The sequence below is a fragment of the Neovison vison genome, chromosome X (genome assembly GCF_020171115.1).
Source record: "Neovison vison isolate M4711 chromosome X, ASM_NN_V1, whole genome shotgun sequence".
In the NCBI taxonomy this organism is placed as follows: Eukaryota; Metazoa; Chordata; class Mammalia; order Carnivora; family Mustelidae; genus Neogale; species Neogale vison.
The window spans coordinates 39,500,421-39,514,873 of NC_058105.1; the positions used below are offsets into that span (position 1 = coordinate 39,500,421).

Genomic DNA, 14,453 nt, shown 5'->3' on the forward strand with positions numbered 1-14,453 from the left:
GTTCCGTCTTCTATGTTTTGGAAAAGTCTGTGTAAAATTGTTGTTAATTATTTTTTAAATGTTTGGTAGACTTATCCAGTGAAAGTATCTAGGCCTAAGTATTTCTTTTTCAGTAGCTTTTTATACTATGAATTCAATTTCTTTAAGAGTTTTGGGATATTCAGATTATCTACTTTGTATTGAGTGAGTTTTAGTAGTTTGTTGTTTTGGGGGAATTGGTTCAAAGACCAGATTTTTATTCATTTAATAATTTTCTTATTTCAATTTCATTGACTTCAGCTCTTTATTATTTCCTTTCTTCTCTTTGCTTTGAGTTTATTTTACTCTTTCTTCCAGTTTCTTGATGTAGAAACTTCAATTATTGACTTGACACTTTTCTTAATTTCAAATGGAAACATTTAGTGCTATAATTTTCTCTCTCAGCACTGCTTTAGTTGCATATAACATATTTCCATTTGTTATGTTTTCATTTTTATTCAGCTTTATATATATTCTTTAAATTTCCTTTGAGATTTCCTTTTTGGTCCATAGATTATTTAGAAGTGAGTAGTATAATTACCAAGAGTTTAGGGACTTTCTTTTTCTCTTTCTGTTCTTGATTTCTAGTTTGATTCCATTGTGCTCAGAGAACAGATTCTGTATGATTTTAATTCTTTTACATTTGTGGAGGTTTTTTGTTTGCTTGTTTATTTTTAATGGATGAGCATGTACTCTATCTTGGTAAATATTCTGCAGGTACTCAGGGAAACAAGTGCATTTTGCTATGGTTGGGTGAACTGTTTTATACAAAGAGATATGTTTTAAAACATTATGGGGACGCCTTGGTGGTGCAGTCATTTAAGCGTCTGATTCTTGGTTTTGTCTCATGTCATGATCTCAAGCCCCTTGTCAGGCTCCTTGTTCAAGATGGGGTCTGCTTAAAGATTCTCTCTCTCTCTCTCTCTGCCCCTCCCCCATCCCTCAAAAAATAAATAAATCTTTAAAAAATATGAATTCTCACCAAGGAAGACCACATTATGGGCCTTAAAACAAATCTTAACACATTTAAAAAAAGAAATCACACAATATCTGCCCCCAGACCACAGTGGAATTAAAGCAGAAATAAATTAACAAAAAGATTACTGGGAAGTCCCCAAAATACACGGAGATTAAACAACACACTTCTAAAGAACACATGCATCAAATAAATCTCAAGCAAAATTTTAAAATATTTTTAACTAATGAAAATGAAAACACAACTTATACGAATTTCTGGTATGCAACAAAAGCAGTGCTTAGAGGTAAATTTGCAGCATTGAATGCATATATTAGAAACAAGAAAGATCTAAAATCAATCATGTAAGCTTACACTTTAGGAAACCAGAAAAAAAGAAAAAATCATATCCAAAGCAGAAGAAAATAAATAATAAAAATTAGAGCAGAAATTAATGAAATTGAAAACAAGGCATCAATACAGAAAACCAAAGAAACAAAAACTGGCTATTGTAAAAGACAGTACAATTGAAAAGACTCTAACTTGGCTAAGATAAAAAATAGAGTGAACACAAATCGTTAATATCAGAAATTGAAGGGGGCATGACTATAGGTACCATGGACAGTAAAAGGATGATAAAAGAATACTAGGAACAACTTTATGCCTACAAATTTGATAGCCTAGATAAAATGGACCAATTCCTTGAAAAACACAACCTACTAAAATTCACACAAGAAGTAGACAGTTTTGTCAGGCCTGTATCTACTTTGTATCTACTAAAGAAGTTGAATGAAGAGGTAATTAATAACCTCCCCAAACAGAAAGCATCAGGCACAGATGGGTTCACTGATGAATTCTACCAAACATTTAAGGAAGAAATTCTATCAATTTTCTACACACTCTCTCAGAAGATAGAACAGGAGAAATATTTCCTAACTCATCCTATGATGTCAACATCACCCTAATACTAAAACCAGACAAAGACATCACAAGAAAACTATAGACCAATATCTCTAATGAACACAGACGCAAAAACCCTCAATAAAATATTAGTAAGTCAAATCCAACCATGCATAGAGAGATTCTACACCATGGCCAAGTGGGATTTGTCTCAGGTATGCAAGGCTGGCTCAAAATTTGAAAAAGAATTAATGCAATCTATCACATGAACAGGTTTTTAAAAATCACATGATCATATCAGTATATGCAGAAAAAGCATTTGCCAAAGTCTGACATCCATTTGTGATTAAAACTCTCAACTAGGAATATAAGGGAACTTCCTCAACTTGATCAAGGACATCTACAAAAAAACCTGCCACTAACATCATCCTTAATGGTGAGAAATTAGAAGTTTTCCTACTAAGAGTAGGAGAAAGACAAGGGTGTTACCTTTCATCATTCCTTTTCAACCTCATTCTGAAAGTTCTACAATAAGTTCTGCAATAAGATACAAAAAGGAAACAAAAAGTATACAGATTGTAAAGGAAATAACAGATGACATGATTGCCTATGTAGAAAAATCCAAAAGAATCAACAACAACAAAAACCTATAGAACTAATAGTGATTAAAGCCAGTTTTCAGGATATCAGATTAAGGCACAAAAGTTAATTGCTTTCCTATATACTGTCTGTGAACATGTGGAATTTGAAATTAAAAACACAATACCATTTACATTAGCACCCCTAAAATGAAATATCTGAGTATAAATCTAACTAATCTAATATCTGTTCAAAACCCATATGAGGAAAACTAGAAAACTCTGATAAAACAAATAAAAAAAAACCACAAGTAAATGGACAGGTAATCTATGTTCAATAGAATAGGAAGTCTCAATATTTCCAACTTGTCGGTTCTTCCCAACTTGATCTATCAAGTCAATGTTATTACAACCAAAATCCCAGGAAGTTATTTTGTGGATATTGACAAAGTTATTCTAAAGTTTGTATGGAGAAGTAAAAGAACCAGAATAGCCAATACAATATTGAAGAAGAACAAATTTGGAGGACTGACAGTACTTCAAGACTTTTTATAGAGATATATAGTAATTAAGACTGTATAGTATTGGTGAAAAAAATAGGCAAATAGATTAATGCAACACAATAGAGAGCGCTGAAAAAGACCCACATAAAAGAGTCAACTGATTTTTGACAAAGGAAGGAGCAAAGTCAATACAATGGAACAAAGATAATCTTTTCAACAAATGGGTGCTGAAATAACTGGATGCCCATGTACAAAAAAAAAATGAATCTAGCCACAAAAAAAATCTCAAAATGGATCACAGATCTAAATGAAAAAGCAAAATATAAAACTCCTAGAATATAAAATAGGAGAAAATCTAGATGATCTTGGTATAGTAATGAATTTTTAGATAAAACACCAAAGGCACAATCCATGAAAGAAATAATTGATAAGCTGGACTTTATTAAAACTAAAATATTCCGCTCTGCAGAAGACACTGTCAAGAGAATGAGAAGACTAAAGCCACAGACTAACAGAGACTATTTACAAAATACATATTTGATAATGGTCTGCTATCCAAACTATACAAATAACTCTTAAAACTTGTTAATAAGAAAACAAAGAACCATATTAAAATGGATTAAAGACCTTAGCAGACACCTCACCAAAGATGATATACAGATGGCAAATATGCATCTGGAAAGGTGCTTCACATCGTATGTCATCAGGGGGATAGAAATTAAAACAATGAGATACTATTACACACCCATTAGAATGGCCAAAATACAGAACACTGACAACACCAAATGCTGGTGAGGATGTGGAACAACAGGAATTCTTGTTTATTCATGGTGGGGATGCAAGATGGTACAGACATTTTGAAGACAGCTTGGTGTTTATTTACAAAACTAAAACACTCTTACCATACTATCCAGCAATTATGCTCTTTGGTATTTACCCCCAAAAGCTGAAAATTTAATCCACACAAAAATCTGCGCATGAATGTTTATAGTAGCCTTATGTATAACTGCCCAAACTTGGAAGCAACCAAGGCGTCCTTCAGTAGGTGAAGTGATTAGGTATATAGGGGCACCTGTATAGTGGCTCAGTTGGTTGAGTGTCTGACTCTTGATTTCAGCTCAGATTATGATCTTAGGGTCCTGGGATGGAACCCCACATCGGGATCCCCACTCAGTGGGGAATCTGTTTGAGGATTCTCTTTCTCTCTCCCTCTGCTCCTCCCCCATGCACTCTCTTGCTCTCTCTCTCTCTCCCTCTAACTATAAATAAATAAATATTTTAAAAAATCCTTTTAAATAATCTGAGGGGTTTGAAGTGGTGGGGGGGTGGGAGGTTGGGGTACCAGGTGGTGGGTATTATAGAGGGCACGGATTGCATGGAGTACTGGGTGTGGTGAAAAAATAATGAATAATGTTTTTCTGAAAATAAATAAATTGAAAAAAAAAAGAAACCCCCCCAAAAAAATAAAAATCCTTTTAAAAATAAATTTAAAAATATACAAACTGTGGTATGTACAAACAATGGAATATTATTCAGTGTTAAAAGAAGAGCTGTTAAGCCATGGAAAGATATGGAGTGACATTAAATATATATTACTGGGTGAAAAAAGCCAATCTGGAAAGTCATCTTGAAATCCAGATTATTTCAATCCTGATATTCTGGAAAAAGCAAAAGTATGGAGACAGTATAAATATCATTGGATTCAAGGGGTTAGTGGGGAGGAAGACATGGATAGGTGGAGCAGAGAGGATTTTTAGGGCAGTGAATATATTCTATATGATAATATAATGGCAGATACATGTCATTATACACTTCTCCAAACCTGTAGACTTTTTGCTTATCATGTTAGGAAACTCCCATTTAAATGTCATTTTGGCAGACAGTCTCTTTTCTTTGGTTTCATGTTTTACCCACAGGGCTCGGCCTACTTTTGTGTGCTAGGGTTCAAATGCTAGGGTTTTTTTTTTTTTTTTTTTAAGAATTTTTTTTATTTTTTTATTTTTTAAAGATTTTTATTTATTTATTTGAGAGAGAGACAGTGAGAGAGAGCATGAGCGAGGAGAAGGTCAGAGAGCGAAGCAGACTCCCCATGGAGCTGGGAGCCTGATGTGGGACTCGATCCCGGGACTCCAGGATCACGCTCTGAGCCGAAGGCAGTCGTCCAACCAACTGCGCCACCCAGGCGTCCCAAAATGCTAGGGTTTTTTAAAGATTTTATTCATTTATTTGACGGAGAAAGAGCACAAGCAGGGAGAGCAGGCAGAGGAAGAGGGAGAAGCAGGCTTCCTGCTGAGCAGGCCACCCAGTGTGGGACTCCATCCCAGGATCCTGGGATCTTAACCTGAGTGGAAGGCAGACACTTAACCGACTGAGCCACCCAGGTGCCCCTCTAATGCTAGTTTAATTTCCAGAGTCTCTGCAGTGTTGTTTTGGTCTCTTTGGTTTATCTGCTATCACTAGGGCTTCTGTTTGTCTCTGACTCTCTTGCCTGAGTGGGTGGAAGGGTTTCCCCAGGTCAGGTTGCTGGGGGTCTCTCAGTAGGGGATCAGTATGGTGGGACACTCCTACTGGTAGCCCTGGCTACTCCTGTGTCTCGTGGGTGGGAGGAGAGTCTGAGTCCCACACCAAGAGCCTTCCAGAACTGAACATTTGCTGTGACTTCATTCTCTTGTCTGTTCTACCCTCCCACTTCAGTGTCTCTAGATCAAAGTGAGGAGTCTCAGGCCCAGTGGGGAGAAAGAATGCTTCCTTTGTCTACTCTTGTTAGTGTGGCTTCTGATGACTTGCCCAGTAGTTGGTTCACTTGATGTCAGAGGGACTCTCATTAGATCTAGTGGAAGAATAAGCTTCCCTAGGCTACCCTCTGTTGCTAGGTTGGGATGTAGAAATGCCAGAACTGGCTACCCTCCTTCTTTGGGATGCAAAGAAATAAGACACCTTGCCACTGTGTTATTCTCAGGGTCCCAAACCACTTTACTTTTTCTTACCATCTTTCAGAGTTCTCCCTTGGTTGTCCCTTGCATTATTTCCAGGGAGGGTTTATACTTGTGCTTAGCAGAAAGAAGCAAGGACAAGCAGATCTATGCCTTTTTATTAAGGTCAGAAATTTTCCTCAAGTTTTAAGAGCATTAAAAGGGTCCTGAGACTACCGAATTTGAGAGCTGATGGCTTTCCAAAAGGGTGAGCTGTCCCTATGATTTGGAGGAACAGTACTCTACCCCAAAACCCAGCCTACCACTGTGCCTGAAATTCTCAACACCATATAAGCATCTTTCAAAAAGGCTGTGATAGGGGACAATAGTTTGAGTAACACTATTGAGACATTGGCTCATCTGATTAACTGGTTATTACCTATTGCAAACTCAGAGTATAGAAGATCTCCAAGATGGAACGTAAGACCATCAGATAGGTATTAGAAGAAAAGGCCAAGTTTAAGAGATGCTCTCTGTCCAAGATGGGATTGCGAAGGAGACAAACCATAAGTGACTCTTAATCTCACAAAACAAACTGAGGGTTGCTGGGGAGAGGGGGGTTCGGAGAAGGGGGGTGGGGTTATGGACATTGGGGAGGGTATGTGCTTTGGTGAGTGCTGTGAAGTGTGTAAACCTGGCGATTCACAGACCTGTACCCCTGGGGATAAAAATATATGTTTATAAAAAATAAAAAAATTTTTAAAAAAAGAGATGCTGTCTGTGCTGCAGAGGAACCCGAGTGGGAGTTTCTCGCTGCTTGCAGGGTTACAGACAAGGAGAAGAATGAGATACAGAAATCATGGAAAGATCAGAGGAAATAATACAGAAAGACAAATCCTGGATCCCTTCCCAATTCTGCACATCCCAAGACTCTTTTAATTAACATTTTTCTTACTTAACAACAGGCAAACATAAATCAGGGAATTGAAATTTTGAAAAATTAGAAGAAAAAGCAAACTATGTACTGAGAACCCTGGTTTTACATATTCAATAGCTAATTTCTCTGTCACAGGCAAGCCACCTGGTTCAGCTGCTTCTCTGCCAGAGGTTGACTGTTTATAGGGTAACCAATACTGTGATCAACTGAGAAAAGTGATTTAGGATAGACCCCCATGCAGCACCTTCTGACTCTGCACAGTTTCCCTCTTCCCAATGTTCTCTCCATGCTTTCCCATGTCTCATTATGCCTTTCCAAAAAAAACAGAACTGACCTACAGAAAACAGCTACTCTTCCCAGTGGAAAATTTATTGGGGAAAGCTAAGTGGCTCTCTCCTGCCCTCGAAGACCCCATCTCATTTTTCCTGGAAGTTAGACAGATCTTTAGCTATGCTTAAATGATGACTTCCAAATGTCTTTAAAGTGTCCAAAATAAAAAGGACGGAATGGGGATTTGGTGGCCATTAAAGTTCCCAGAAACTTTCCCCTAAAAACAGAGATTTTGAAAGTAGTATTTGGTCATTATTTTTGTTTTCTAGTTTATGTCCCATTGTCTGCTATGGAGTTGACTATTGGTGGGAGCCTATGACAAAGTAATCACCCTGCCCTCGCCCCCAAAATACCTTTAAAGGCTGCTCTCTGAGAAAACGCTGGAAGGCAAAGTAAGCACAGCTCCCACACAAGGCAAGCCATGGAAGAGGCAGAGTTGTCTGTCAAAAAATACCTATTGAGCACCTGTTTTGTGCCACACACAGTGCTAAACAGGGGAAACAGTAATAAATAAGGCAGACACAATCTCTGCTCACCCTATCAACACAGCAGGAAGCCATTTAGAGCACAGACCAGAATGATGACAAAGGAAAATTAAGGCTTTGGGAACTATAAATGTGATGAAGACATTTGCAACATTTTTAAAGATAGAAGACCTACAAATACATAAATCATTTGAGATCTGTATAAGCTCGACAGTATCACCTTAGAATAAGGATGGTAACCTCCAAGTCTACTGTGAGATGGTGTTTTTTTTTTTTTTACATTTATAGTCAATTGATTTTTTTCAATTTATTTATTTTCAGAAAAACATTATTCATTATTTTTTCACCACACCCAGTGCTCCATGCAATCTGTGCCCTCTATAATACCCACCACCTGGTACCCCAACCTCCCACCCCCCCGCCACTTCAAACCCCTCAGATTGTTTTTCAGAGTCCATAGTCTCTCATGGTTCACCTCCCCTTCCAATTTACCCAAATTCCCTACTCCTCTCTAACGCCCCTTGTCCTCCATGCTATTTGTTATGCTCCACAAATAAGTGAAACCATATGATAATTGACTCTCTCTGCTTGACTTATTTCACTCAGCATAATCTCTTCCAGTCCCGTCCATGTTGCTACAAAAGTTGGGTATTCATCCTTTCTGATGGAGGCATAATACTCCATAGTGTATATGGACCACATCTTCCTTATCCATTCATCCGTTGAAGGGCATCTTGGTTCTTTCCATAGTTTGGTGACTGTGGCCATTGCTGCTATAAACATTGGGGTACAGATGGCCCTTCTTTTCATGACATCTGTATCTTTGGGGTAAATACCCAGGAGTGCAATTGCAGGGTCATAGGGAAGCTCTATTTTTAATTTCTTGAGGAATCTCCACACTGTTCTCCAAAGAGGCTGCACCAACTTGCATTCCCACCAACAGTGGAAGAGGGTTCCCCTTTCTCCACATCCTCTCCAACACATGTTGTTTCCTGTTTTGTTAATTTTGGCCATTCTAACTGGTGTAAGGTGATATCTCAATGTAGTTTTAATTTGAACCTCCCTGAGGGCTAATGATGATGAGCATTTTTTCATGTGTCTGATAGCCATTTGTATGTCTTGATTGGAGAAGTGTCTGTTCATATCTTCTGCCCATTTTTTGATGTGTTTGCCTGTTTCGTGTGTGTTGAGTTTGAGGAGTTCTTTATAGATCCTGGATATCAACCTTTTGTCTGTACTGTCATTTGCAAATATCTTCTCCCATTCCATGGGTTGCCTCTTTGTTTTTTTGACTGTTTCCTTTGCTGTGCAGAAGCTTTTGATTTTGATGAAGTCCCAGAAATTTATTTTCGCTTTTGTTTCCTTTGCCTTTGGAGACATATCTTGAAAGAAGTTGCTGTGGCTGATATCAAAGAGATTACTGCCTATGTTCTCCTCTAGGATTCTGATGGATTCCTGTCTCACGTTGAGGTCTTTTATCCATTTTGAGTTGATCTTTGTGTACGGTGTAAGAGAATAGTCGAGTTTCATTCTTCTACATATAGCTGTCCAGTTTTCCCAGCACCATTTATTGAAGAGACTGTCTTTTTTCCACTGTATAGAGTTGAGGGTCCATATCTGGGCTCTCTACTCTGTTCCACTGGTCTATGTGTCTGTTTTTATGCCAGTACCATGCTGTCTTGGTGATCACAGCTTTGTAATAAAGCTTGAAATCAGGTAAGGTGATGCCGCCAGCTTTATTTTTGTTTTTCAACATTTCCTTAGCGATTCGGGGTCTCTTTTGATTCCATACAAATTTTAGGATTATTTGCTCCAGCTCTTTGAAGAATGCCAGTGGAATTTTGATCGGAATGGCATTAAAAGTATAGATTGCTCTAGGCAGTATAGACGTTTTAACAATGTTTATTCTTCCGATCCAAGAGCATGGAATGGTCTTCCATCTGTTTGTGTCTTCTTCAATTTCTTTCATGAGTGGTCTGTAGTTCCTCAAGTACAGATCCTTTACCTCTTTGGTTAGGTTTATTCCCAGGTATCTTATGGTTCTTGGTGCTATGGTCCTCTCAATTGATGCAGAAAAAGCATTTGACAAAATCCAGCATCCGTTCCTGATTAAAACGCTTCAAAGTATAGGGATAGAGGGAACATTCCTGAACCTCATCAAATCTATCTATGAAAGACCCACAGCAAATATCATCCTCAATGGGAAAAAGCTTGCAGCCTTCCCATTGAGATCAGGAACAAGACAAGGATGCCCACTTTCACCACTCTTGTTCAACATAGTATTAGAAGTTCTAGCAACAGCAATCAGACAACAGAGAGAAATAAAAGGTATCCAAATTGGTAATGAAGAAGTCAAACTCTCTCTCTTTGCAGATGACATGATTCTTTATATGGAAAACCCAAAAGACTCCACCCCCAAACTACTAGAACTCATACAGCAATTCAGCAACGTGGCAGGATACAAAGTCAATGTGCAGAAATCAGTGGCTTTCTTATACACTAACAATGAAAATACAGAAAGGGAAATTAGAGATGGTGTTTTTTAAGACAAGGACACATTGTCCTATAAATAGGTAACAGTTGGCAAGGCAGTATCTCTAGACCATTTTCTTGCCCAGATTCCTCATACCCACAGCACAACAATCAATCCTTAAATTCTGAAGAAAGTTTTCAGAAGTTGTCCCTCCTGGAGAGAGCAACATGCTTCAGAACCCAAAGCTACATATTTCCAGATGAATTTTTTTTAAATGTCACCTGATCCCATTAGTGCACATTACTTAAGCCATGAAGATTAGCCTCTAGTCCATCCAAGAGGATTTCCTGTGATGGTGTAAGTGTTGTATCTCAGTACTACCATCTGATTCAGTAAGTCACTACCCACACGTGTTTGCTGAGCACATGGAATTTTGCTAGTGTGATTGAGGAACTGAATTTCTCATTTCGTTTCATTTGAATTAATTTAAATCAAGGTAGTCATTATGCAGAGAGTGAACAGCACGAATGTAACCTTAAACTGAAAGTAATTCTGTGAGTTGCCAGTTAGAAAAGAAAGCAAGAAAGAAAAGAAAGAATGAGAGAGAGAGAGAGAGAAAGGAAGGAAGGAAGGAAGGATGGAAGAAAGGAAGAAAGATAGAAAGAAAATTTCCCTCCCTTTGGATTAACTTACTTTAAATTGGGAAATTACTTTAAAATTTAAAAAATCAGAAAAATCTCTGGGTTAACAAGACAGCGAATGAATAACAACCTATAGATTAGCGCCTGATTTAAACAAAACTCAGAACTGCACTCTCCCTCAGTGTCCTGGCTGGATGAGAAAGCAAAACAAAACAACACATATGTGGTTGAAATATGTGAGATTGTTTTTAAAAAATCAGGGCTGATGATTAAAAAAACTAATCCAAAGTGTATACATAAAGCAATCAATGTTTTGCAAATATTTTTTTTCATGTTTTGGTAATGATTGTTCACTTGTGTACTTACTGCCTACAATATGGCAGACACCGTGCTTACGAGGGAATTATTATCTTAATACACCAGAGCAAAAATCTTTATCAAATAACCATATTTAACATGATGCCTTCGAAGTGATTTAATTTCCAGCAATTTCACATATAATTGCTTCGTTTTTGACTTACAATGTAACCAAATGATCACTTTTTGGATTTGACCATGAGACTAAAGCTCAAGGATATTACTGCTTTGAAATGCATAACACATAACTCCAGAAAATGAAAATAACATTAAAATATCTTTTTAACAGGTGACTAATATATATTACAAGTATCCAAATGATATGTGTGAACATTCTGCCAAAGACATTTTTGATGGAAATAATTTTCCTGAAATGAAATGTAACCTAAGACTTCCTAAGTAGTCCTCAGAAAGATGATTTGATCATATCAACACTTATTGCAGTATAATTGACATATACAATTACACAGAAAGATTCTGATTAAAATATGTCTTGCTTAATTGTACAGAAAATTGATTTTAAATATGCATGTGAAAATTATTTCTGAATGCTTGGGAAGGTAATTCATTCTTTTGTTTTTCCAGCTTTACAGACACATAATTGACAAAAAACAAAGTGTGAGTGTACAGTTTACAATGTGTTGATTTGATACACTTACATATTGTAAAATGACTACCACCAAAGTGTTAACTAACACCTCCATCACATCACATAATTACCATCTCTTTTTTGTGGTGAGAACACTTAAGGTCTACTCTCTGGCAACTTTCAGGTATATATACAGTGTTATTAACTAGAGTCATGAGACTCTAGTGTTATTAACTAGAGTCATGAGATCCCCAGAATTTGCTCATCTTCTAACTGGAAATCCTCCCTTTGTCTAACACCCCTCTCTGCCCCAAGCCCCTGCTCACCATCATTCTTCTCTGTTTCTATGGGTTTGGCTTTTGTAGATTCCACTTCTAAGTGATATCCTACAGTATTCATCTTTCTCTGTCTAACTTACTTCACTTAGCATAATGCCCTCAAGGTCCATCTATGTTGTTCCAAATGGCAGCATTTCAGAAGGTAATTCATTCTTTCAACAAACATTTACTATGAGCCTACAATGTGCCAGGCACTGTGCTTGACACCAAAGAACATGACATTCTTCCTGACAAGGGAGACAAGTCCAGGTAGCACATCAAATTACGCATTGGTAAAAACATTATCATTATTTCACAGATGTATCTGGATCACCTGAGGGGCACTACCAATGCCAAGTATAGATTACTGAAATCTTCCTTTCTCCGACTTCCATATGTACGTAAGCATAGCCAACAATAATATATTATACCATATTTCCATTCTACCTGCTAGACTGACACTACCATATTTTGCTATGGACCAGCTAGACTCTACAGATATAGAAATACAGTATAGTCTATATGCCAACAAAACCAGCCTTACAGTCATGGAAGAAAAAAGGCTCTGAAGTATTTATTGGTCACTCTGATTGGGTCTTGTTCTAAAAGTCACAATCAAATAAGATCATGACATTGTCTAAGTAATTTTTAAAACAATAGAAAACTGTATACAAGGTAGAGACCCAATTTTGTCATGCTATACACACACACACACACACACACACACACACGTGTGTGTGTATACATACTTGCAAAGAAAAAAAAAATATACATAAGAAATTCACCCAAAATCTCAGGGTGGTAATAGTGCTGGTGATTTTTATTTTATTTATGTTTTCATATATTCAACTTGTCCACAATACCCATATACTACATTTGTAACCAGTTAAAATTAGTTATAGTAAAAACCATTCTTATAACTATTCCAAAACTTGTGTCAAGCATAGGCCTGCATAAGGCCTCACATAACGAAATCGTTATTGACTACATGTGTGATTTTAGGGGCCTCATGCAGAAGGCCAGGGGCAACCAAATTAGCTAACGACTGGAAGATCTTTTGGAGGGAACACAGACTTGTACTGTCTAAAATTAAAGTTTAAAATGAATATTCCTGGGTTGGGGGGAGGAAGAATTGTGACGTGTTCCCACCAGGACAGAAACTGAGAAAGGTGGCTTGTTCCAGTTCTAAGTCCTAGTTAAATCATGGAATAAATACAATATTGCCTTCTGGTGACTCCATAGAACATGTATGTTTAAACATGTAGAAATGAACAGTTAGAGAACCATTACTGAATACCATGCCATTTTAAAAATTCACACTTTTTAATTATGAACATAGTATAATATTCTTCGTAGAAACTCCAGAAAATAAGGAAAACCTGGGGAATAAAAAAATCATCTAGATTCCCATCACCCAGAGGCAATCACCATGAGCACTTTGGTATATAACCTTCCAGCAATTTATTCTAGTCAAATGTGTGTGTCTTCTTTTTCACTTAATATTTTATCTTGGACATTTTCTTCTGCCATTAAATACACTCAGTGACCCTCCCTCTAATGACTGCCTAATATTACTGAAGGCTTAACAATATCAGAATGACTGTAAACAATATTATTGTACCTACCATAGAGTTCATATTATAAAGACAGATTCAAATGGATTTGGTATTTAAAAAAAAAGAGCCAAGGGATTTTCTGAATTAGTGGTCTCTTCTGGGTCTTACCCACATCAGGACCTTGACTCTAAAAATGATTATGTTTTGCTCCAATTCCTGAAAACAGCCATATCGTGCACAACAATAAATCACTCACATATTTTCCAAAATATGGTCTTGGTTTTCAGTTCGGAAAACTGCAGCTGCTACAGAAATGTTGCGGAGTAAATCATAGCAGGCCCTCCAAGCCGGGCTCTGCTTGTCATAGCAAAACAAGTGGATCATAGCAAGTTCCCTTAAAAGAAACACTAAAATGAATGAGGAAAAACTATCCTCGGTGCAAAACTTCAGCTTCTGAGCAAATTAATCTGTTCACTTTCCAAATTTAAAAGAGAGAGAGAGAGAGAGAGAGAGAGTGAGAGAGAGAGAGAAAGAAAACTACTGTGATTTTCTGAGAAAATTTTAATTCAGAAGCTCCATAAAATTATATTTACAACGTGGCCTATATTTGCTAAACTAGAGGTCTGAAAACTACTCTATTCAGCAAAGTAATTATAATTCTTTTGAAGTGCAAGAGGAGAACACTCATGCAAAAATTTGCGATTTTGTCTTAAAAGAAAACTCCATCCCCAATCATCTGGGATGGTTTGGAGATTCTTTCCTTACCTGCAAGGCAGCTTAGGATCAGAAAGACCTTCCAAAATGCGAACACCATTGTGCCAGTGTTTGCGGAGCACAGCGGTAGGCTAGTCGCCTGCCTGGGCTAAGCTGAGTCTCAAGTGCCTCCTTCAATCACACCGAGC

The 14,453-nt window shown here is 37.3% G+C and overlaps 1 protein-coding gene across 7 annotated transcripts in view; it reads right to left on the reverse strand.

The window, feature by feature from the left end:
• VSIG1 (V-set and immunoglobulin domain containing 1) overlaps positions 1–14,453 on the reverse strand; it is a 173,973-nt gene that overhangs the window by 26,437 nt on the left and 133,083 nt on the right. For 2 of the 7 annotated variants that reach the window (XM_044235362.1, XM_044235368.1), the window contains exon 1: positions 14,317–14,451. The exons of the other annotated variants lie outside the window; for them this stretch is intronic. In XM_044235362.1, the coding sequence (XP_044091297.1) occupies positions 14,317–14,365 (49 nt within the window). In that variant the 5' untranslated portion in view covers positions 14,366–14,451. Of the gene's footprint in view, positions 1–14,316; positions 14,452–14,453 lie in introns of those variants that run through there. 7 annotated transcript variants of the gene reach the window in all.